The sequence below is a fragment of the Andrena cerasifolii genome, chromosome 14 (assembly GCF_050908995.1).
Source record: "Andrena cerasifolii isolate SP2316 chromosome 14, iyAndCera1_principal, whole genome shotgun sequence".
Classification (NCBI taxonomy): domain Eukaryota; kingdom Metazoa; phylum Arthropoda; class Insecta; order Hymenoptera; family Andrenidae; genus Andrena; species Andrena cerasifolii.
The window spans coordinates 9,351,135-9,371,643 of NC_135131.1; the positions used below are offsets into that span (position 1 = coordinate 9,351,135).

A 20,509-nucleotide genomic window follows, 5' to 3' on the forward strand; every position below is an offset into this window, starting at 1 on the left:
GTGCCGTATTGCGTGGAAAATTCTACAGCATTGATAGAGACCGACACCACGGAGGGTAAACTGTGAAGGTACTCCCTCACGTTCATACGATTCGCCCTAATGTTTGGCTATAGGCCTTAAATCGTGCTCGCAGTACCCCGGTGAGGAAAACGCGCTCGTGCTCGGCGGCGACGAACGTGAAACCGCAAGAGGCTCAGGCTACGGGCGAGCAGCAAGCCGAGGTTCATCGCCAGCCGGAAGAAGCGACCGGTCAGAAGGGCGCCTCGGGGTTTCAGAAGGTCGCAGCCGCGGCGATGTCGAAGAGCGCAGCCAGATTCGAGTCCGACGACACGACCACCGCCAGCGAGACCAACGCGAACATGATGAAGAAAAGGAAGAACTTCAGCAAGAGGACGACTAGCGCAGCCAGGGCTGGCGCTGTCGCCGCCGCTGCCGCTGCCGCCGCTGGGAACAACAACAACAACAACCCTGAGAACCCGGTGGAGAACATCCGGAAGCAGCTGGAGAAGCTGGAGGACCTTGGCGATCAGCTGCCCAGCAACGAGACGGCCTACACATTGCGATATCCTTTCCAAGACAAAGGTGAATGTCGAATAATGCTTTCGTACAGTCTTGATCTACCGTTCTCCAGTAACGTTGATGAATAATTAATAATCTACCATGTGAAGTATTCCACGGCTTAATTGCTTCGATTATGCTACCACGTTTTCGTTCGGTTCCCTCGAGCTCAGCTGTGTTTTAACACTTTCGTTCCTTTTCTGGCCTCTGACTATCGTTTCTGTTTATTCTCTAGGCATCTATAGACTTTACTTTGGCTAACGGCTTATGCTCCTCGACTCGCCCGTAAGTGCACCACCAGATTTTTTTCGTTCACCCGCAATCGGCCGCGATCTTTGGTTTGCCGATTTTCATCCGCTCCTCTTTTCTGTTGGTTTCTTTCCGTTACTTATTTCCTTGCACGCCGCATCCACGATCAGCCCGGAGTTCGAGCTCGTCGGATGACACCGAAAAGGATTCTGCTCGATTTTCTAGCGCCGGCGAACGCCTCCTCGGAGCTGGAGTTCTTCCGGCACCGAATTCACGTCGAGAGGGACTCCGTGAGGCGCGCCCAAGAGGCGCTCAGACACCAGGAGAACGCTTTTCAGAGTCGACAGAGGGCTTGGAAGCAACGTATCGCCAGGGCGACGCTAGAGCAATTGCTTCAGGTGAGTTCAACGCCCGTGCAACGCTTCAAGGTTAATCCAGAGCTGCTGGTTGCGAGTTTCAAGCGTTCGTCGCGCTGATTTCAGGAAGAGGGCGAACTATCGGACATGGAGGTGAGGTTGCACCGCACCAAGAGCCTCTTGGGCGAGAAGGTGATTTATCTGAGGCACCTGGAGCAGACCCTGGAGAGAGTGGTCAGCGCGAAGAGAACCGTGAACGACGCGACCTTGACGAGGAACGACGAGATGACGTTGAGCGACATGGGCAGTGCCAGCAGTGGCTTCAGCTCCACCGATCTGGGAACGGACACGTTCATAGGTGAGCTAGCTGAACACCTGCGCCGAGCCCTCTCACCATCAGCTGTCTCTTGGTTTACGTTTTTCATCTGACACTCTCATGTTCCGTTTCTCGATCAGCATGGCCACCCCTTTGCCGATATCTCGATGCTTTCCCCGCAGACGAACGTTCCCTCAGCTCCCCCATTCACTCAAGAATTTATTTCCGTTTCTTGTGTCATGATCCCCCCGTATTCAGACAAACCGGATCACTACCAGGAGTCGACGGAAATCACCGCGAGCCTGGAGAACCTGAACTCTGAGATCCGCGAGATTTGGGGAGTGCTGAACAAGTGGCAGGACAGTAACGTGCCACCGCCGCCCACCTTGATGTCCTCCTATTTACCGCGGCTGCGTTTCCACCACCTGACCGTGCAACCGAACAGCGTGCAAGGTCAGTGGAAATCAAGAGATCGTCATATACATAGGTCCAAGACTCCAGACCGCTGATACATGGTAAGACAGCTCCCAGTCGCCTGGCTTCGTCGTTAACGTTGCTTGCCCGCTGTTTTCCAGGAACGTTTGGCACTCCGCACATCCAGTCGAACATCCTGTCCCAGATAACAGCCGCGCAACCACCGACGACCACCACGCAGAACATCATCGCGCAGTACGGTCCCAACAGCGGCTTCACCACCAGCGTAGGCACCGTGGAGAAAAGCACCTCGAACCTGATAGAGAGGACGTGTTACTTGAAAGATTGGCTGCGGCTGGCTCGAGTCGAGAACACCGACTTGATCACTTCGGCCCAGGCGACCCTCTGAAGAACAATCTACCGTCTGTCGAAAAATTCGTTTCCAAATGTCGCTCATTCGGAGTCCGACGAGACTCCTCCTCCGCGGAGGAGATTCGTCTGGCTGAGAACTACTACCCGCGAGGAGCAATGAGCACACGCGATGTTCGCGTGAAAGTGTGGAAAGTGTGTTTTATCGAATCGCTGGAACATTTTACGTAGTCGGATTCTGTACACAGGGGATCGGAAATTCGTCAGGTGATTGAGACGTCCCTTGCAACTTTAGTGTCCGAGACTTTGTTCTCGGGGTACAAGCATATTAACGACATTTATTTGCCACTTGAGTAGTTTTCTGGCGTTGATCACCGAGCAAAGGATCCAGGATCGAGTCATTTGGAAACGAGTTTCCTGTCGTTCGTCGTTAGGATAAGTCCCAGAACGCGTGCTCGCTCCGACCGGTTTCAAGCTCCATCTCCGCCTGTTCCTATCGAGTTCAGTTCGTCTGTTCGCTGAATGAACCATTGAAGACTGCAACGAGGCTCGAGACGCGACATGCTCGACCTGCCGGCACCTCCGACGCTCGTCTGCATCGGTGTTCCTTGAAACACGTCGCTGGAACAGCAGCTTGCTGAATAAGGGACAGAGAGACGTGTTCCAAGCGATCGACTTCCGAATTGAATTTTAAGGAACACCGACGCACCGCGTTGCGAATGGTCCTTTCGCAACGTTCGCGCAAGTACGAAGAGAGCGAAGGCGCGCGAATGTTGGAAGCTGAGGAGAGGACGGGTCGTGCGTCTGATCGCATGGAAATCAAGCTTAGAGCGCGACAGGGTTCCCTTGTAAATAAGAATCCATCGATGTCCGTAAGAATATTTCGATACGGTTCGTTGCTTCCTTCTCCTGACAGTCTGTTAACCGTTCGCGTATATTTTCGAGACCGACGTTTTTCCGCGAGTCTGACGGGAATGTATAATATACGTAACCCTATATTATTGTACACCTACTATTATACACGTGTATCGGACACTTCGAATCATTTACACGGTAAAGTTTAACCGCGTTTGAGGAGGATAACACGACACGATGGATCGACGACGCGCGATCTTCGACGATCGAGAAGTGGCGATTCACCCTCTTCTTTCTTTCGCGGCTGCAGAACCCATGTGATAGACGAATCAAAATTACCGATAACGAGAGAGAGAGAGAGAGAGAGGAAGAGAGAGAGAGAGAGTGTTAGCTTTTGTATGTCATTGTTGCGAATGTTTCACGATAACGAACGATTTGGGACCGTTTCACCACCACTTCTTCGTGCCTCGAATATCGAACGCGTCCGCGAGACTGCGTCCGCTACCCTCGCGTTTCTTCAATGCCAAAGTTACATAATCGTCGTACCTTCTTAATCGTATCACGATATTTACAGGGAAAGTAGAGGCGCCAAACGTTTCTGGTACGATCGAACCCCCGACGGCGACTAATTAGTTACTCGGATCGTACCAATTGCGGTTGATTTTAGAGATTCAATCGATACTTCAACCCCCCCGTCCCCTGCCCCAGTCCCCACGACCCAGATGAATGTAGCTCGCATTAATCCTGATCTCATTAGGTGTAATAGCGTAGGGCGATCGAGGATATTCTACTCTGTGAGACCCGGCGGCGTTGATCGAACGGCCGACCGGTAGCAACAGCCCAGAGATCCCACTGTAATTGGCGCGTGAAATCTCGTTTCCGCGTAGTCGTTGGCCAAGTGGTTCCTTCTTTATTGTTACTCGGTCATCGTTGATATTTCATTCGACTTCGTCCCGCTTGGCGATCGTTCCGGGTATTAATCGAACGTTTAGCGGCTTAGCGAGCCGCGAGATCGACGATCCAAGCCGGGCGATTTTCTATCCATTTACGGTAATATTGTTAGAGTTTCCGGTGGATATTCGGAGTCGTAGAGTCTCTTCGAGACGCTCCGCGACGAGCGTAGAGAATTCACATTTAGCACCGTCCTCGCGAGTCGTGCAAGTAAGTACTTTCCCCCGTGAACAATAACGCGCCGCCGACGGCCGATTTATTCGTCGACCCGTCGGCCGAAGTCACGACATTACGTCCGGTTGTTGTTTATGTTAATTTCGTGGACCGTCTCGAACGGTGCTTCGCGCATAGTGCAATAATCCGCGATCAAACCGTTCCGCGACGCGGTCGCGTGGTTTCGTCGAGTGCGGCGGCATTCGGCAGCCCTGCGCAATCAGTTCCGCGTGTTTAATTAGTTCTTTAATCCGCGCGCAGCCATTGGGCGTTCATCGCGATCCGAGGAAGTTCTCCGCGCGAGGACACGTTCATTTTCACGTCATCGCGTAACGTACAAGGGGAGGAACGCGTTGTTTGTAAAAATTGAGCGACTCGGGGGCAATTGAGTTTCGTGCGAGCAGCCTCGCAATGCCATCCTGGAGATGGCCGCAATTATGAGACGGTATTGCCAAAACTGAATCCGCCGGGTGTTTATTTAAATAAACGGTCTGGTTAGTACCTCGAGAGCTGTTTATTGCATTCCGTTGTTCTTTCTTTCTCGGTTTCTATTCGCGTACGTGTACAATACGAGAAGCATTATCGACGTACAAGATTCAGTAAATTAATTTTGGAGTACCTTGTATATTCTGTAATATAGTATATATTTGTATGGACGCAAATATATATGCTCTACAAACCACCACCTTGTTCACCAATAATTCTCTCTGCTTCGCGTGTATGTCTGTTAGTTCTGTTTGGAGAAGGAGAAAGATTTTACCAACGCAGTAGTAAGGTAAAGGAGAGGGAAGGTAAGGAATGAGAATATATTGAAAGGTTCGAAGAAGAATAGTGATTGGGATCCTCGACTAAAAGAAAACAAACCAAAAAATTCTTTTCTTTCAGACTTCTTTATAAAATAGTACCTACATCAGAAAATTACAAATTTCGGACGATTAATTCCACAGGATCGTTGAGTCATTACTGTAGAGACACTTGAAGATGGAAGTGATACTTAAATGATTTTCAAAAATTCCGCAAGACTCATCGACATTTTTTTCTTGACCCACCTTCCAGCAAATAAAGTTAAATAAACCGCCGACTGGTTCAGTAACTGCGGCTAAGAAAATAAGCTGCAATCGTTGTGCGTGTTTTCGCACTGGTCGCTATTTTCCTCGAATTCGTCCCTGCCAGGAAGCCACGCAGTCATTCGACGATCCTTCCCCTGGGTCTTGTTCTTCAGGAAACTCTGCGCCGCTCTTATAACAGGCGACGTTTTGCACAACAGCAATCTGACGCAAGTAGAATCGACGCCATCCACTCTTTCGATCAGCTGGTTGGGCAGCTGCTCGTCCTGCGCCTGCTCGATCAACCTTTGAATCTTGAAATGGAAAGTATATCGCAAAGACTCCTTCTCGAGTTACCGCACTCCCTGACTCTAAAACCCACCTTCTCGCTTTTGCTCTCCGTAATCAATTTCGCGGGGTTCCACGAGTGCGCGTTATCCTCGTCGTCTAAGTTCCTCGCAATGTTTCCTTTCGAGGGGCTCAACTCGAATAGAGAACTTATCTACGAGCGCGGACGTTGATACAAGGCGAAGAATTGATTCCTTTCTGTGCTTAAATCGTTGCAGACTTGGTACTTACCATTTGAGCAAGGAATATGACACTGTTAACAGCAATGGCTGTAACCTTCTGCGAATCCAAGCCAACCAGTCGAAAGAACGCGGACATGATGTTGGAAGGGCCAAAACCATCCTTCTTCTTCGCGGCAGTGTCTTCCTGTTCCTCACTCTGCTTGCGACCCAAGCTTCTCGCAACCAGGTCAGCAATGTCCCTCGCAGTTTCCAAGTAATTCGTCGCGTACTCTAGGCCAGCCTTTATTTTGTCCAAAACACCTGCAACGAGTGGGAAGCTTGCACGTTATCTGGTCGCGATTATTTTGAAACGTCTCGAGTTTGTGATGCTTCGCTGACCGTCCTTCTTTTCTGGCAAAGCGGAGACCAAAGTCGCCGTCACGAAGACGCAGTAGACGGCACAAGGGAACTTCCTCATCGTGACAGAACTAAGGCTGCGCTGGTACTGAATGTCACACCGGAGCTGCTTGTAACGGGTGTTAATTACTCCTTTCCACCCTGCTGAGTCTAACGTTTCTGTTCCTGATTTCGGGCGCGATGATTGACCTCTTCTCGCTTTGTCAGCCAAGCACGAGAAACGAGTGCCCGCGATCCAGGAGACAGTTGTGCCTTGCTGCGTTTTGGAACCAGTACGAAACGAGACTTGGCAGTGTTCAGCAACCCCTCCGGATCTTTCTGAGTTAATACAGCTGCAAGAAGTCTTTGCGATCAGCGTTGCGATTGCTTCACAGAACAGTGGGGAACACTTCAAAATGGCAAAGTTGTAAGTAACACTTTGCAAGCTGTAACTTCGTCGTTACAATTCAACATAGACCAAGCGCGTCCCATAATTTCGGTTCCAGCAACGTCAGTGCATCACTCGTTCCCTCGGTTTTTATTCTCTTAACAACTCCCTGGTTGAAACTAACAACTGGGAACCGGACATCCTTGTACATGGACGAGATTCACGGTCTAAGCGAGCTGCCAATGACAGAACTGATGCACATCAAGTCTTCCTTGGCGAACGAGCAAGGTATCCCCCTGAACCGCGTAGCGAACTCTAGAAATCAGATCCCGGAGGAAAGTCAAACGAAGCAGATTGTAAAGCTTCGTCATCTGTTCAGAATTCCTAGGAAAGGACGAAGAGGACATCTACATGTCCGGCAGGACGTTCTCCCTGCCGCTGCCCGTCGCTCTTCCTCTGAAGAGGGCCGATAAGAAACCAGTGAGGCGATATGGAGAGCACTACGAGGAGAAAGGGAAGGACACGAAGATCTCGAGGATATTCCAGCTGGCTGTTACTGCGCTCTCGTTCCTGGCTTTCGGCGGTTATTTGCTCACGCTGATAATTACGGCCATTCGTCGAAGCTCCGGGAACATGGGGAACGGGAACGTGATCGTGCTCTCGGTGAGTCGATCCCTCGCTTCGCGAAACGCGCGTAATTGAAAAACAAACGCCAGTCGAGTGTATGGCGCCGCTGCGGAATGGAGTGAAAAATTACGTCACGTTCCTGAAACAAGAAATTGCATCGATTCGGCGTAGAGGAGCGTTGTTGTCCAGCCATGCACTTCTGTTTCAGAACCTGCAGGGACTGCAAGGCTACACTCGTCCCAAGCGAGACGTCTTCGCGTTTCATCCCGAGGAGAGCGACTTTGAGATCGAGAAGCTGTACCAGGGAATGATCATGCTGTCGCGATCTTACGCGATGCAAAATTAAGTCGTTCATCAATGGCGTAGCTGTAGAATTTCGAGATATCTTCTGCTAGAGAATTCAAGGTTCTTCCAGGGAAATCTCGTTTGACAATGATAAACTGTGCAGAACAGCGTGGTATTCTTACTGCACCTCGAACGTTAGGATCTATTCAGCTTCACCTAGATTTTAGTCCACGCAAGTCTCTCCCTAAGCGGAAAATCACTTTATCGAATCTCACGTTTTCTTCTTGCTCGGGTAAAAGAGGAAAAGCAGCGTGGGGCAGCGAGTGGAACACGAGGAAAAATCTCGCGATCGACTGAACTCATTATCGCGATTCGCCGGGCTCACGAAAATCCTAAAACCTAATAAAATCGAATAGAGGATCACGGTGTGTACATATCCACGAAGAATATTCTTAGCGTGTGGGTAGAGGCTGCTTCAAACATGGCTCTCCAAATAAACACCTAAGTGACTGTATACTCCGAAAGTCTGCGCGCAAAGATAACCATATGGCTCCCAGAGATATCATCGGCCATACGTTTCTATGCTACTATTCCGCGGATATGTATAGCCTGATTAACAGTTTTTTGGAATCTTCTCTCCCCACGTCCCTCTTTTTCTGCACCCTCCTCTTCGGAGAAACGATTGACGACAGACTCTGATAGCTCGATGCAACTGTGTTCGCTAAGATAATTTAATCCACAGCACTGGCATGCTATTATCCGTGGATAAGGTGCTCTTAATCTGATTAATATTACTATTTTAGTTTAAACATAATATATATATACTTAAATAAACTGTACTCAAATAAAATTAAACCGCATCTACTCTAAGTCCGCGCGATACTCAGGCTTTTATACAAATTATGATATACATTTAGCGATCGTTTATTCTGCTCCTCCGTGTTTCACGTAGCGGGTAGGTTTGATAATATTTACTCAGTAAAAATGTCGAAGGGAGGGATCGCTCCCCGCGACGCTACATGGAGACCACAACTCTGGTACCAGAGGCTCATCATTCTTCAGGGACCAATCTTCCGAGGGACACGCCTACACCATCCGTGTGGACCAATCGCGCGGTGGAAATTGCAGCGAGCTCCGATGATTTTTTTTGTCGGAACGAAAATCTCCTCGGGAAACGGCAGGAACGCACGGTCGCTTATTCATTCGAAAAGCTTTCCGCAAAAGTCAGCTTTAAGCGCGCGCCCTCGTCAATGTCAGTGACATAAACTTCCCCCTCGCTTCATATTTATCGTCAGTAAGGAATTACCTCGCACATGGAAACGCCGCGTCGAATGCTGTCGAATAATCGCCGCTTTTAATCATGCCACGAATCGCGAGATCGAGTGGAGTGTATCCGCGAGGGATCTATTCGAATTAAGAGGTCCTCGGTGGTCCTACGATTAGGTGGACGATGTGGTAGACGTTTGAACTGTGCGAGACAGAGGATACCTAAAAGGCCGCAGACAAGTGATTTTAGTGCGAGGGACAAAAATGAACGAAGTCAAAACCCGCGTTGTGGATGCAGCGAACTGTTCGAAGCAGCTCAAGTTTGGCGTGGAGCGGATACTGTCGGACGAGATTTCTTCGAAGAGGACAGGTAAGATCAGAGGAAGCTGTCACCTGTCAGCGTCCGGCTGATAAAGTTTCTCGCTCGGGTCAGTGTGCAAGCTTCCACTCGTCTTGAGCGATGAAAAAGCGCGTCGATAGTTAAGCAAGAAAATTTGTTCCAAATCGCGCGTTCCTGAAGACGTGCTCAGGCCACTTCCGCTGCAATACTCCACGGTGAGGTGTCCCTGTCCAGGAGGCTGCGTCAGGTGCGAGGCCCTTCGAATCTGCCCCACTTTTCCCTACAATCAAACGACTGTTCCTGGGAATTACGGGAGCACGAATCACGGGACTGGAATCGTGGAAAATTATGGGAATATTTATCGGCCAGCTCCTCTGCGACCTGTCCCCCGTGGTGAGATCTCTTAAAGTCTACTTGAAACCTTCGCATAGACTAAACATCGTTACAGTAGGGATTAACACAGCTTTCCATGAAAGTGACTAGCAGTCATTCGCAAAATGAAAAGTCCTTCCTCTATTGAAAAGGTTGGAACAAGCGAAATACGAACACGAGATGGTTACAAGTGTAATGAACGTTATATTCGATCATCTGTATGCATGCTACTCGCACCGACGAGATTTTTAAAGTCACCTTCGTTTTATCGTTGACGATCGGCAAATTAAAGACCTCCCACTTTGCCAGCACCTCGATCTCCCGAGCGGAAATTATCCAGGAGCTCCTTGCTCATGAAACGAAGGTTGCGTCATTAACAAATGCGACCATATGGGCCACTGTCTTGTCTCTCGAGTACTCGGCAGCAAGTAGGGCAAAATATTTACGCGACAGTGTATTCTCGTGTTTCCTGCCCGTGTTTAAACGACATCTTAAGTGCCACCATTCGTTTACACGCGATGTAAACAGCGGTTTCGTCGTGCCCCTTCTTGGTTACGCTAAAAACTCCAAATCCTGGACCGTCACCCCCGTCCTATTATTAGCCACGGACCACTCGAATCCCGCATAAAACGTTAATCAGGGAAATCACGCGTGTTTAACGATCCTCCACGGATTTTATTCTTATTACAACGAGTCCTATCGTTATACCGAGGTAATATCCAGGAATCGGAACGGTTGGCGCTGGATTTAGAGGAAAAGTATTCTGGCGATCTTTATTCCCAAGCTGCCTGAAATTTGTACATTATAGAATTCGATGACAAGCGCGTGGGAAGGAGGCAACAATGGTTTTATTAATCGAAGTTGCACCTTCAAAGAGGAGCAAAGCGTTCCCGAAATAGATATGACCGTACGGCTAACTGCTGCCTATCCAATTCATTCGGAGCACCGTACCAACCGGAGAGAGAACCGCACTGTTTAAATTCGTGCAGATGTTGTATACTTCTGGAGGGCTGTAAATCAGCCCGAAGTACCCAATCGCGGGGGCCTCTTGTTCGGTCTAGGATCTGTTGAAACAGACACCCGTCCACCCGAGACTACCGTTTACATCGTGTCACGTCTCCTAATTTGTGATCTGGGCTGCATACACCCTCGCGTATCCCCCGGGCTTCTGTCTTCAACGGACCGTACTGCGTATCAACTCGTTTAATCTCTAAGCCAGAAAACATTCTTTCCCTTAAACTTCGATTGCCCGTTGCACAAGCCAGCTTCCAATAGTACGATGTGCGTTTGCAGTGCCGATAACTTCTGCATCGGCGTCAGCGAACCAAACGGAGTCCAATGCTAGGAGGAAGAGGTCGTGGTCGAGGGCTGTGTTTAGTTCTCTGCAGAGGAAAGGGTTGGAGAGAAGATTCTCCTTGCAAAAGTACATAACTAAGCCGGATAGGAGGCAGCTAGCAGCGACACTGGGCCTAACAGACGCTCAGGTAACGTCTCAGAACGATCAGGCTTGCAGGCTGATGGGAATTCAGGGAGCCAGTAGTGGAAGGTATCCTTGTGTGTTGCAGGTGAAGGTTTGGTTCCAGAATCGACGAATGAAGTGGCGGCACACGAAGGAGAGCGAAAGTACTTCGTTGACGAGTCTCGATTCGCAGAAGGAGCCTAGGAAGTTAGTGAAGGGTAGTGTAAGGAGCACGGCGGCGGAAAAGACTGTTTCGGAGGACGAGGAGGATGTCGAGATCGAGGTCGACGTGTAAAACGTGCAATGTGTATTTACTGTGTTTGACGATATTTGATAAGGTTTAGTTTGTAATATTCTGACGATTAAAATTTGTATACCGAATAAACTTTGTACGCAAGTTGATTGGCGGTTCCACGCGATGCCATGAATACCGGCACGGTTCAACGAGTCAACGTTCAAATCTTTCTCTGTCAGCTGCCGAGGCAACTGACTTGTTAGCTTTCACAGAACTGGAGAATCGGGAGGTATTTTTTTCTCGAAAGTTTTACGATTAATCCCCACAGGTAAGTGACATTTTTCACTTCGCCAGAGAGCTACGTACGTGATACAGGAACTTAGCTATATTCCAGTAATTAAATTGGTCGCGCGAGATAATGTTCTAACCAGGGAATAATATAATTACAGTCGCGATGCAACGCTTGCTACCGAAAATTCTGTCGCTGTCGCGACGATGCTCGGTGATGAAGGTGTCGAAGCCTCTAACCGCGAACGAGGGACAGAAATGCTTGAATCTCACTGCCTCTGACATAATTTGTAAGTTAAATTGAAAGAAACTGATCCGGTCACGTTGCATTCGCTCTTTCTTCGATCGAAGTTTCCAGAAGTGTACTTCAGAATCGCCATGTTTAATTGATGAACAGAATTTGAATAATTTTCGACCTTTCAGCCGCGTCCATGACCCAAACTCAAGCAGCAGCCATGCCCGGGCCGTTAACTCGAGCGGACGCGATTCCTCTGTTGGATCCAGCGGCTGCTGAAGTCTCGACGACGACCTTCGAGGTGTCCCCGTTGGGAATGGAGCCACAGGTTACCGTAGAGAAGGCACCGTTGCCATTCGAGGAGATCCCTGGACCAGCTGTGCTGAAGATCTGGGAGAAGTATTGGAAATACGTGCCGCTCCTCGGTACGCAACTGTTTTCCAGTCTGCTAATCAACAGATTCACCCAGGGTACGATCTGTTGAAGTACCGATAGGTCCGAAACCCGAAGATCCCTGCCCTTGCGACGAAAGTGTCGATTATACTCCAATGCACTGCTTACAAATTGAGCTTGTTAGAGGAATATGTTAGACGAATAATAACAATAACAGAGTTGGCCAAGAGTAGACTTTACAGAGATTAAACGTTGTTGGCTCTTCGGGTTGTCGATTTAGCGCACTCCGATTCACCTGATGTGTCAGAATATTGCACAGGATGAATAAAAGTAGACTGTAGATTGATAGGAAAATATCCGAAGGGAATTCTACGGTAACTCGATTTGAACTACGTTGAATCTCATACCAGTTGTTTCCAGGACGGCTATCGTGGAATCGCAACGTGACACCCTTGAAGTACTTATTCAACGAGTACGGCTGCATCGTGAGGATCAACGGGCCCCTTTCCGGAGAGATTGTCATGATACATAGGTCAAATTTTCCATGTATAACTCTTTGCAATCTACCTGTACTGACTCAACTATCGGTGCAGGCCTGAACACATAGCAGAAGTACTGAAGCAGGAAGGGGCCGTTCCAGCTCGCAGTGGCATCGATATTCTGCAACACTATCGTCTCAACCATCGCAAGTGTCGCCTTGCCGGGCCGTACTCGCTGTTAGTAAACGCCTTCAATTCATAAATAATCGATTGCACCCCTGAACCAAAAAAAAAAAACAGATTAGAGCCTAATGTTTTTTAATGTACATTGAGTTGCTCAGGCAGGGTTCAGAGTGGCTGGAGGTGAGAGAAAAAGTAGAGCGGGAGTTCAGACAGATCGCCACTGGCTTCCTCGATAAGATCGATATGGTCAGCGACGAGCTAATCAGCAGGATATACGAAATACGCAACAGGCAAGACGAAGTGCGTATCAAATTCGAGCGAGGAATGTTTTACATGCGTGTGGTTTAATTCGGAGAGAAATTTTCAATGGTGGGTCGATAGGTACCTGCCAATTTTCACGAAGACATGATTCGCTGGGCCATGGAGTGCTTCTGCACCCTCACGTTCAACAAGCACCTCGGATTCCTGGAGCCAGCTGGCTACAATCCGACGTCCGAGCCAGCGAGGATCATCAGTGCATTGATGACTGCGCACAAGTACATGAGTCGCTGCGAAACAGGCTTCCAGGTCTGGCGATTCTTCCTCACACCCTTCGCGAGGAAGCTGTTCGAAGCCTGCGACATTCTCGACGGGTAAATCGATGGCCTATAATCTCGATGTCCTAGGATGTCCCACATTGTCCCTCAGCTTGCTTGCATATCATTCAACAGGGCGAACTGATCTACCGAACCTTCTTATCTTTCCATTATTTCGACAGGGTCATAGGGAAGTACGTGCGCCAGACTCAGAGTAACCTCCGAAGTCGGTCATCTCTGATGGAAAAGGGTGGAAGGGCAGAGGACAGTTCGCCGGTCCTGGAAAAGCTCCTTCTGAACGAGGGTGTCCACCCAGACGACATTTGCACGTTGCTGATGGACATGATCATCTTGGGCGTGCAAGCGGTAACGTATGAGTGCAATTTGGCAGATCCAGAAATGAAAAAGGAGGACAATCTAGTCTGAAATCGTTTGAAACGGTGATATCAACTTTTAGATAGCAGCTTTTATTATGTAAGAAAACATTAGTGTTTGCATTACAGTAGAATAAAATTTGCTTTTATTTTGCAACGTCCTTTCTCATTTTTTGGATCTGACGAGTAGCGATGGAATTTTGCCGGGTGAAGCCGAAGCGAGTGGATCACTTGAGTTGTGGATAAAACGAAAAAGGAGGACCCTGTATCTCAGTAAAAAAAGAGGACACGTCCTCCTTTTGGATAACCGCGAAGAATTCTCGTGAAACTTTAGCATCCATGTACTTTTCAGACAGCGAATTGCGAGGCATTCCTGCTGTACCACCTGGCAAGGAATCCTCGCACTCAGAGGAAGCTCTACGACGAGATCGTGTCTGTTTCGGCGAGCAAAGGCACTCCCTTCACGGAGAATACGCTGAAGAACATGCGGTACTTGCAGGCCTGCATCCAAGAGAGCTTGAGGTACTTGACTAGCGACGATCCTCTAGACGTTACTATTAAAAGTAAAATCGTCAATTTGTTTAACAGGTTGCGCCCTGCGTTCCCATATTTCACCAGGCTTCTGCCGAAAACTATATCACTGCACGGATACACGATACCCAAAGGAGTGAGTATAGCGATCCAGCAGAAGCTAATTCCATTAGAAAATTGATAGCATCGATGATGGGTAATGATTCTTTCAGACGTTTATCATAATGGCGAACCAGATTACCTCGCAACGCGAGGAGAATTACGAGGATCCTGATAAATTCAGGCCAGAGAGATGGTTGACCAGCTCGTCGAAGGAAAATACCGATTTCAGCAGCTTGCCTTTTGGATACGGAGCGAGGTCGTGCTTGGGAAAGAACATGGCTGAAGCAAATATGATGCTACTGACTGCGAAGGTATGTAGGTCTGATTAATCGCTTACAAGGAAACATCCCGAAACTGAAAATTCAAAAAATTCTGAGAATATGTAGGGGATTTCCTCCTGAGTACAACGCAATTTTTGTTTGCTGCCCAAATTCACTTCGAGTTACAAAATAAAATCAGAAAATAGCCGAATATTCGGGGGTTAATTTCACCCCCTTAGAATAAATTTGGGCAGCAAACAAAAATTGCGTTGTAATCAGGAGGAAATTCCCTACATATTCTCAATGTTTCAGATTTTTTTGAATTTTCGGGTTCGGGATCTTTCTTTGTTAGCTACGGCTGAATTATTCCGCGGGACTGTATCTCTGCACGACAATTTTCGACTTGGAAAGCCTTAACTAAAATGTTAATTGTGCCTTTCGCGCAATGGTAATTATTATACCTTATATTTTGTAGCTCGTGCGACAGTATAGAATCGAGTACGATTACGCTGACATCAAGAGCAATTTCATGATGGTGAATGTGCCCAATAAACCACTCCGTTTCCGTTTCGTCGACAGGAGCTAAACTGTAAAATTGATGAGAGTGTCGAACGATAGGGAATTATACGCAGTTTTTTTTATCGTTAACTTAATGTATAGAAGGTATTGTGTGGTAGGTCGCAATAGGAGCCTTGAAAGTAACGATTAACTGTAATTTAATCCTCGATTTCGTTGGATATTCACTATATACACGAGGATGAACAATAAAATAAGAATTATCGTGTGTGTGAGTTTATTTAACATGTAGTACTACTCTCAGGGTAGAAAAGAAGGTAAAAATCCCGTAGAACACCTGCGAATTCAAAATAGAAAAGGAACAATGTAGAAATGAGGGTACACGAGCAACTGCTTGAAATGTTCAGCTTACCTGACCACAGAAGTTCAAGGACCATGCCGAGAGAAATCCACCCACGTGAATGACGATGGGCTTCTGACATCTCTGAATGATCATCAACCCTTTTCTGCGTGTTTTTGGGGTCGCGTTGATCCAAGGAGTCTCGTAGACCTTCCAAGCGATCTCTTGTGCCTGGTAAAGATGCACGTGGAAGATTTGTTTAGGTGATCATGGATATAATATAGCACTCACGTTCTCTGTCATCATGTCAGCAGCCCAACTGCACGCGAGGAATCTCAGCATGGAGAACGTGGTTACGATAGAAAATTTCATCAGTTCAAGGAAATGTAGATCCTAGAATATGTGACACGTTCCTGATACAGGACGCTAATATGTTCACGAATTCACGAAGAAGCGAGCACTTACGTGTGTGACCACCAAACCCGAGACAATCATGTACAGTGCCACTGCTACCGTTGATTTCACAGCTAGGGGCCCTATGACACGGTTTACTTCATTGGCGTAGCTAAAGAAAAAGAGGCGAATTGAAACAGTATCGTCACTGCGAACTTCTTCTAATTAATCTTCTAATTAGCCTCCTAATAGGATTAATACACCCAATGCTTCGAACTATAATAATTCATAATTCCAAGAAATCAGCAACCGCGATCAAAGTCTTAGCTCTTCCAAGTGCAAATTATACCTGATTGCGTCCTGATGCTCCCTAATCCATGCCTCCAACCTTTTCCCATTGATACTTTCCACTGCACGTCCCACCACTCTGAATTTACAAGCAGCATGCCATATTATGGTGATTATTAGCAGATCCAGGAAGACCACCAAAGCTGCGTTGAGGATGTGAAGCACATTCAGGCCGTAGGTAACGCACCTCCCCCAATATTCGTCTCTTGGTATCATGAAATACACTGTGTTCACTGGTGTCACTTGGCTTTCTGCGAAGAGTGGTAGAAATACAAATAGCAGGGCACCAACGACGAACACTGATATCAGCATGTAATAGACCGCTCTAGTGCGATCCAAGTAGCCGAGTCTGATAATCCTCTCTTCAGGATCGATCGTCTCGAAGAATTGTTCCATCTCGACTATTAAACGCTGCAATCGTCGTTGAAATTAGTAACAGGAAATTGTACAAGATTCCACATTTGTTAATGCCAATAGTGACCTGGAACTGTGACGCTGTACATCGGCAATAAATCAAATTAAACAGCGTTTCCAACATGAATACCAGCTCCACGAACGATTTCACGAATTCGCTCAGACTCGTGAAGCAACAGCGCAGGCCGTTCAAAATGGCCAGCATTCCGTAGAACTCGTTTGAAAAGTGTGTCCAATATATTACTTTCGATAGAAACCACCTCCGTCTCGTGGCATTCGGTTTTAGGGGCCAGTTCCCACTGAACTCGCAGCATGTTCTGAGGAAACTTATCAAGTTATTGCTAGAATAATGCATATCGACGTCGTGTTCCTTCACTGAGCTTGCTACAATCTTACTACTGAACGCCCGCTTTACAAACCCTGCGAACAGTGACACGAGCGACTGTTCGAATGTCACAGAGACACGTGTTGTAATGTCGAAAGAAACTGGAACACGTTTCCGGCGACGTATCGTAATTACGTTTAAATAAATTAAAGCGTTAATTGCGTTACGTTCCCCTTGTGTAATTCGTTAGGGAGCAAGCAGAGGGAAGGCGTTCGTGCAGAAGTCGATATTCATTAGAGGGAAACGTAACTAGGGTAATATGTATACTGCTCCATTGATTTTAAATTTGCTAGAGAAGAGTGTAGGGGGGAATACGGTAGAACTCTTTAGGAGTAAAAATTCTATGTTATTCTAAGCTACAATTATTCCAACAAGAGTTAGCGTCTTCTGTTTCCGAAACACTCAGTCCTCGGACTCATCCTCCATCAGCATGAGTCGTAACGCAGTGAAGAAGGAAAAGATGTTCGAGATGTACTGAAATATCATGAGACATCACGAAATATTGATAAATGTTCCCGATAATACATAGCAGATTAAAGTACGAGGTTTCCCATACCGAACAGAAGTATCTTAAAGACAGAATCGGTATCACGCACTTGATACTGATAGCTACCGCCTCTTGAGGTATCATCGTACACAGTATAAGCTTCTGCACTTTCACGGATCGTTCGTACCACGTGGACTCGTACGCACCTTGAGCTACACTTTGGCTCTGCCAGTAACACAGTCAATTTGTACCAATCTGTTGCACGAGGTACCGTAAACTGGGGAAGCAGTTGCAGTACCGGGTAACATTGACAGATAATTGGCAAGGAGAAATAATTTTACGCATTTTCACACTTGGAGTGCAATTACAAAGGATGAAATGTTATTGCAGGATATTTAAAGCAAATGTAAAAATATTAATATTTATATTATACAAAAAATTGTCACAAAAACATGCCAGTGTTCCTCCAGTGTACGGTACCGAATAAAACTCACCACGTGCATCAAATGATCAGCTGGCCAGGCGCACATGAACACCTCCAGCAACGTCGTAACAGCCAGGGCCAAGAACTGCGCCTTCACCGTAACAGGCTGTCTCTGTTCGCAAAAATACGCTTCATCGTGCAATTAATAGATTCGACTATTAAATAGTTTGACTTCGATGTCAAGCCAAGACCGATAACACTGTAAACTATTTACCCCGACGACAACAATACCGCACAGAAGAACCGCCAGCCCGCACATCGTCACCGTGATCAGAGCTATAAATTGAACAGCGTTGGCCACATCCTGGGCGTACCTAAAATCAGACGTCACACGTGCTATGATTACTGGGAAACCTGAAACACTTTAGTATGTTGGATGAAGCAATGCCTGCCCCATTTGCTCGTTGATTCGTCGCTCACCTTCTAACGCGATAGTACTTCTTTACGGACTCGATGAGATTACCAGCGTTCACCACGTCGCGCAGTTCAGACGTGAGAATCTCGATGCGAGCTGCTGCACATGATATCAAAAGCGCGCCAAACACATTGACGGAAGTGTGAGAGGAGCATTGCATGATAGCAACCGCCTGATGCACGAAAATGATGGTGCTGATGGGCTCGTACTCGACGGAAAAGGGATATTCCGCGGTGGTTGGGAAGGGTTGAGGTAGCAGGAGGGTCCCCGCGATGACCATCACCCCGGACATGTAAAACCAGGTGGCTGACATCGCGTAAAATGTCGAGAACTTGTCGACGTAGGATTGAAACACGCCCGTTTCCCGGGGGTTCGCGTCCTGGACGTAAACAATCATTTCTTTTATCAATCGCTGCAATAGACCAGCAAAATCATTGAATCATTCACCATCGAAGCGACGGGTTCGAATAGGGCACGCGAACATCGCTGTTACCTGAAAATTGTCGTGCTGAGTGGCGCAGAATAGCGTTTGCGTGATGACATGAATGAGGGCGAAACTGAGGCTACCTGCCTTGGCGATGTTGATAGAATCGTCGAAGTGCAAGTATAAGGAGTTCAACAGGGCTAGAAGAAGCGCGAATGCGTTGATGGTCAATACGATCCTCAAGATTTTGAAACGGATCACCTGATGTTTAGTGGCTGCCAAGGAAAGTGGCCAACAGCATGACAGCGCTGTGGCTAATCGAGTGAAGGATATTGCTTTCTCTGGTGTCACGTTTTTAAACATCATGGAACGAGAGTAACGATGATGACTATTTTTTTTTATTAAAGAGGGACCACTCTCGGACCGTGCACGTAGAAGAATGAAACTGCGTTGCGTGCATTTCTCATTTGCTCTCTAAATCTGGCGATTAATTAAAGGTATCGTGCTGCGTCGTTTCTGAACTGGAAACATTGTGGCAGAATGAATTCCTCAAGAGCGCAATGAATGATGCATAGGACCACGGCCGTGATAGGACTATTGTGCGCACGAGCAATTCATCAAGAATTCCACCGATCTATATGTATGTGTGATTTCGCCCGTTACTCGGCGTGGTGAAAATGATGGGTTCAAACGTCTTCTGCTCTCCAACTGAGCGTAATTTACTATGTACTGAGAATGGTATGGTAGTAAAACACGCATTTCTTTTCTTAGGAATTCCTCGTGCTTTACCCCGGCAGAGCACACCCCTAGGAAATCTTATCTATTATTTTTTTTCCAATATTATCGACGTGCAGTCGCGCCTTCGGGTACATTATTAGCCTCTGATTCCAGTATCGCAGTTTTCCTTGAGATTTCTTCAGGGTAACATTTACACAGTGCTGCCAGTTCATGTTTGTGCGTGCGACAACACAACCGTCGACAAAATCGAGATGCACCACTTGCCCCAGAAATAAGCATATTAAAAGATAAATAAAAGTCTTTTTATCACAAATGTTATACAGTATGTTCGAAACATATGAAGAGTGTTTAATCATGGATATGACACTCACGTTATCTGTCATCACTTCAACAGCACAACTGTACGCGAGAAATCTCAGCGTGTTCAAATCAGTTCAAGGACATGTAGATTCTAGGAGATGTGACACGATCCCGACACAGCGCAGTTCAGTAACACGTACAAGAATTAACGAAGGAGCGAACACTTACGTGTGTGACCACCAAACCCGAGACAATCATGTACAGTGCCACTGCTTCGGTTGATTCCACAGGTACGGGCCCTGTAGTACGGTTTACTTCATTGGCATAGCTAAAAAAAGAGGAGAATTGAAAAAGTATCATCACTGAGGTCAACTTCTAATTAATCTTCTAATTAACCTTCAAATAGAATCAATATACCCAATGCTTCATACTATAGTAATTCATGATTCAAGTACAAATTATATCTCATTGCGCCCAGATGCTCCCTAACCCATCCCTCCAACCTTTTCCCATTGATACTTTCCACTGCACGTCCCACCAGTCTGAATTCACAAGCAACATGCCATATTATCGTGATTATTAGCAGATCTAAGATGACCACCAAAACTGCGTTGAGGATATGAAGCACACTTAGCCCATAG

At 47.2% G+C, this 20,509-nt stretch overlaps 7 protein-coding genes across 20 annotated transcripts in view; 4 read left to right on the top strand and 3 right to left on the bottom strand.

Moving 5' to 3' along the window:
• The window catches only part of Cep164 (centrosomal protein 164), a 40,547-nt gene extending 35,584 nt beyond the window's left edge, over positions 1–4,963 (top strand). For 5 of the 7 annotated variants that reach the window (XM_076826490.1, XM_076826491.1, XM_076826493.1 and 2 more), the window contains 5 exons: positions 134–582; positions 1,033–1,205; positions 1,290–1,521; positions 1,738–1,932; positions 2,055–4,963. In XM_076826490.1, coding sequence (XP_076682605.1) covers positions 134–582; positions 1,033–1,205; positions 1,290–1,521; positions 1,738–1,932; positions 2,055–2,302 — 1,297 coding nt within the window. In that variant the 3' untranslated portion in view covers positions 2,303–4,963. Of the gene's footprint in view, positions 1–133; positions 583–1,032; positions 1,206–1,289; positions 1,522–1,737; positions 1,995–2,054 lie in introns of those variants that run through there. The other 2 variants (XM_076826492.1, XM_076826494.1) reach the window with 2 other exon arrangements.
• Positions 4,964–5,380: 417 nt separating this feature from the next.
• LOC143376737 (uncharacterized) lies at positions 5,381–6,354 on the bottom strand. The gene is made up of 4 exons (XM_076827381.1): positions 6,236–6,354; positions 5,907–6,157; positions 5,710–5,829; positions 5,381–5,641 (listed from the first exon to the last, which is right to left on the bottom strand). Exons 1-4 carry the CDS (start codon positions 6,312–6,314, stop codon positions 5,381–5,383), a joined length of 711 nt encoding a protein of 236 aa, XP_076683496.1. The 5' UTR covers positions 6,315–6,354.
• Positions 5,632–8,396, top strand: LOC143376739 (uncharacterized). 3 transcript variants are annotated; one of them, XM_076827385.1, is made up of 5 exons: positions 5,632–6,092; positions 6,269–6,659; positions 6,739–6,908; positions 7,000–7,283; positions 7,456–8,396. In XM_076827385.1, the coding sequence occupies exons 2-5, from the start codon at positions 6,649–6,651 to the stop codon at positions 7,591–7,593; spliced, it is 603 nt and encodes a 200-aa protein (XP_076683500.1). In that variant the 5' UTR covers positions 5,632–6,092; positions 6,269–6,648; the 3' UTR covers positions 7,594–8,396. The 3 variants fall into 3 exon arrangements, with proteins under 3 accessions (XP_076683500.1, XP_076683498.1, XP_076683501.1); XM_076827383.1 differs by having other exon boundaries at positions 5,632–6,659; XM_076827386.1 differs by having other exon boundaries at positions 5,632–6,659; positions 7,009–7,283.
• A 111-nt stretch (positions 8,397–8,507) lies between these two features.
• Positions 8,508–11,343, top strand: LOC143376738 (H2.0-like homeobox protein). The gene is made up of 4 exons (XM_076827382.1): positions 8,508–9,168; positions 9,319–9,531; positions 10,804–10,994; positions 11,076–11,343. Exons 1-4 carry the CDS (start codon positions 9,063–9,065, stop codon positions 11,262–11,264), a joined length of 699 nt encoding a protein of 232 aa, XP_076683497.1. The 5' UTR covers positions 8,508–9,062; the 3' UTR covers positions 11,265–11,343.
• Positions 11,344–11,477: 134 nt separating this feature from the next.
• LOC143376732 (putative cytochrome P450 12a5, mitochondrial) lies at positions 11,478–15,557 on the top strand. Of its 2 annotated transcripts, none has more exons than XM_076827373.1 (11): positions 11,478–11,782; positions 11,916–12,197; positions 12,541–12,652; positions 12,714–12,836; positions 12,941–13,082; positions 13,164–13,414; positions 13,540–13,723; positions 14,084–14,253; positions 14,320–14,398; positions 14,475–14,675; positions 15,100–15,557. In XM_076827373.1, the coding sequence occupies exons 1-11, from the start codon at positions 11,659–11,661 to the stop codon at positions 15,208–15,210; spliced, it is 1,779 nt and encodes a 592-aa protein (XP_076683488.1). In that variant the 5' UTR covers positions 11,478–11,658; the 3' UTR covers positions 15,211–15,557. The 2 variants fall into 2 exon arrangements, with proteins under 2 accessions (XP_076683488.1, XP_076683489.1); XM_076827374.1 differs by having other exon boundaries at positions 11,916–12,152.
• Positions 15,349–16,721, bottom strand: LOC143376735 (uncharacterized). Its single transcript, XM_076827380.1, has 5 exons — positions 16,223–16,721; positions 15,946–16,045; positions 15,772–15,873; positions 15,553–15,711; positions 15,349–15,477 (listed from the first exon to the last, which is right to left on the bottom strand). Exons 1-5 carry the CDS (start codon positions 16,615–16,617, stop codon positions 15,418–15,420), a joined length of 816 nt encoding a protein of 271 aa, XP_076683495.1. The 5' UTR covers positions 16,618–16,721; the 3' UTR covers positions 15,349–15,417.
• On the bottom strand, positions 16,501–19,286 carry LOC143376733 (uncharacterized). 5 transcript variants are annotated; one of them, XM_076827377.1, is made up of 6 exons: positions 18,900–19,286; positions 18,412–18,818; positions 18,206–18,305; positions 18,002–18,103; positions 16,703–16,952; positions 16,501–16,632 (listed from the first exon to the last, which is right to left on the bottom strand). In XM_076827377.1, exons 1-5 carry the CDS (start codon positions 19,194–19,196, stop codon positions 16,740–16,742), a joined length of 1,119 nt encoding a protein of 372 aa, XP_076683492.1. In that variant the 5' UTR covers positions 19,197–19,286; the 3' UTR covers positions 16,501–16,632; positions 16,703–16,739. The 5 variants fall into 5 exon arrangements, 4 of the variants coding, with proteins under 4 accessions (XP_076683492.1, XP_076683491.1, XP_076683490.1 ...); XR_013087136.1 differs by lacking the exons at positions 16,501–16,632; positions 16,703–16,952 and adding exons at positions 16,961–17,494; positions 17,577–17,719; XM_076827376.1 differs by lacking the exons at positions 16,501–16,632; positions 16,703–16,952 and adding exons at positions 16,961–17,494; positions 17,577–17,732.
• Between the last annotated feature and the right edge of the window lie 1,223 nt (positions 19,287–20,509).

Bases quoted from the DNA above. Each gene is read 5' to 3' on its own strand.
- LOC143376732 (XM_076827373.1), top strand. From the start codon at position 11,659: ATGCAACGCTTGCTACCGAAAATTCTGTCGCTGTCGCGACGATGCTCG. The intron at 11,783-11,915 runs GTAAGTTAAATT...TCGACCTTTCAG, and splicing joins CACTGCCTCTGACATAATTT to CCGCGTCCATGACCCAAACT. The intron at 14,676-15,099 runs GTATGTAGGTCT...TATATTTTGTAG, and splicing joins TGATGCTACTGACTGCGAAG to CTCGTGCGACAGTATAGAAT.
- LOC143376737 (XM_076827381.1), bottom strand. From the start codon at position 6,314: ATGAGGAAGTTCCCTTGTGCCGTCTACTGCGTCTTCGTGACGGCGACT. The intron at 6,158-6,235 runs GTCAGCGAAGCA...CACTCGTTGCAG, and splicing joins TTTGCCAGAAAAGAAGGACG to GTGTTTTGGACAAAATAAAG. The intron at 5,830-5,906 runs GTAAGTACCAAG...CCGCGCTCGTAG, and splicing joins TCATATTCCTTGCTCAAATG to ATAAGTTCTCTATTCGAGTT.
- LOC143376739 (XM_076827383.1), top strand. The intron at 6,909-6,999 runs GTATCCCCCTGA...TCATCTGTTCAG, and splicing joins TTCCTTGGCGAACGAGCAAG to AATTCCTAGGAAAGGACGAA. The intron at 7,284-7,455 runs GTGAGTCGATCC...CTTCTGTTTCAG, and splicing joins GGAACGTGATCGTGCTCTCG to AACCTGCAGGGACTGCAAGG.
- LOC143376738 (XM_076827382.1), top strand. From the start codon at position 9,063: ATGAACGAAGTCAAAACCCGCGTTGTGGATGCAGCGAACTGTTCGAAG. The intron at 9,169-9,318 runs GTAAGATCAGAG...GCGTTCCTGAAG, and splicing joins GATTTCTTCGAAGAGGACAG to ACGTGCTCAGGCCACTTCCG. The intron at 9,532-10,803 runs GTGAGATCTCTT...GTGCGTTTGCAG, and splicing joins TCTGCGACCTGTCCCCCGTG to TGCCGATAACTTCTGCATCG.
- LOC143376733 (XM_076827375.1), bottom strand. From the start codon at position 19,196: ATGATGTTTAAAAACGTGACACCAGAGAAAGCAATATCCTTCACTCGA. The intron at 18,819-18,899 runs GTAACAGCGATG...GGTCTATTGCAG, and splicing joins CTCAGCACGACAATTTTCAG to CGATTGATAAAAGAAATGAT. The intron at 17,733-18,001 runs GTGAGTTTTATT...TGTTACTGGCAG, and splicing joins CTGATCATTTGATGCACGTG to AGCCAAAGTGTAGCTCAAGG.
- LOC143376735 (XM_076827380.1), bottom strand. From the start codon at position 16,617: ATGGAACAATTCTTCGAGACGATCGATCCTGAAGAGAGGATTATCAGA. The intron at 15,874-15,945 runs GTAAGTGCTCGC...CACATATTCTAG, and splicing joins CGGGTTTGGTGGTCACACAC to GATCTACATTTCCTTGAACT. The intron at 15,712-15,771 runs GTGAGTGCTATA...CATCTTTACCAG, and splicing joins CTGACATGATGACAGAGAAC to GCACAAGAGATCGCTTGGAA.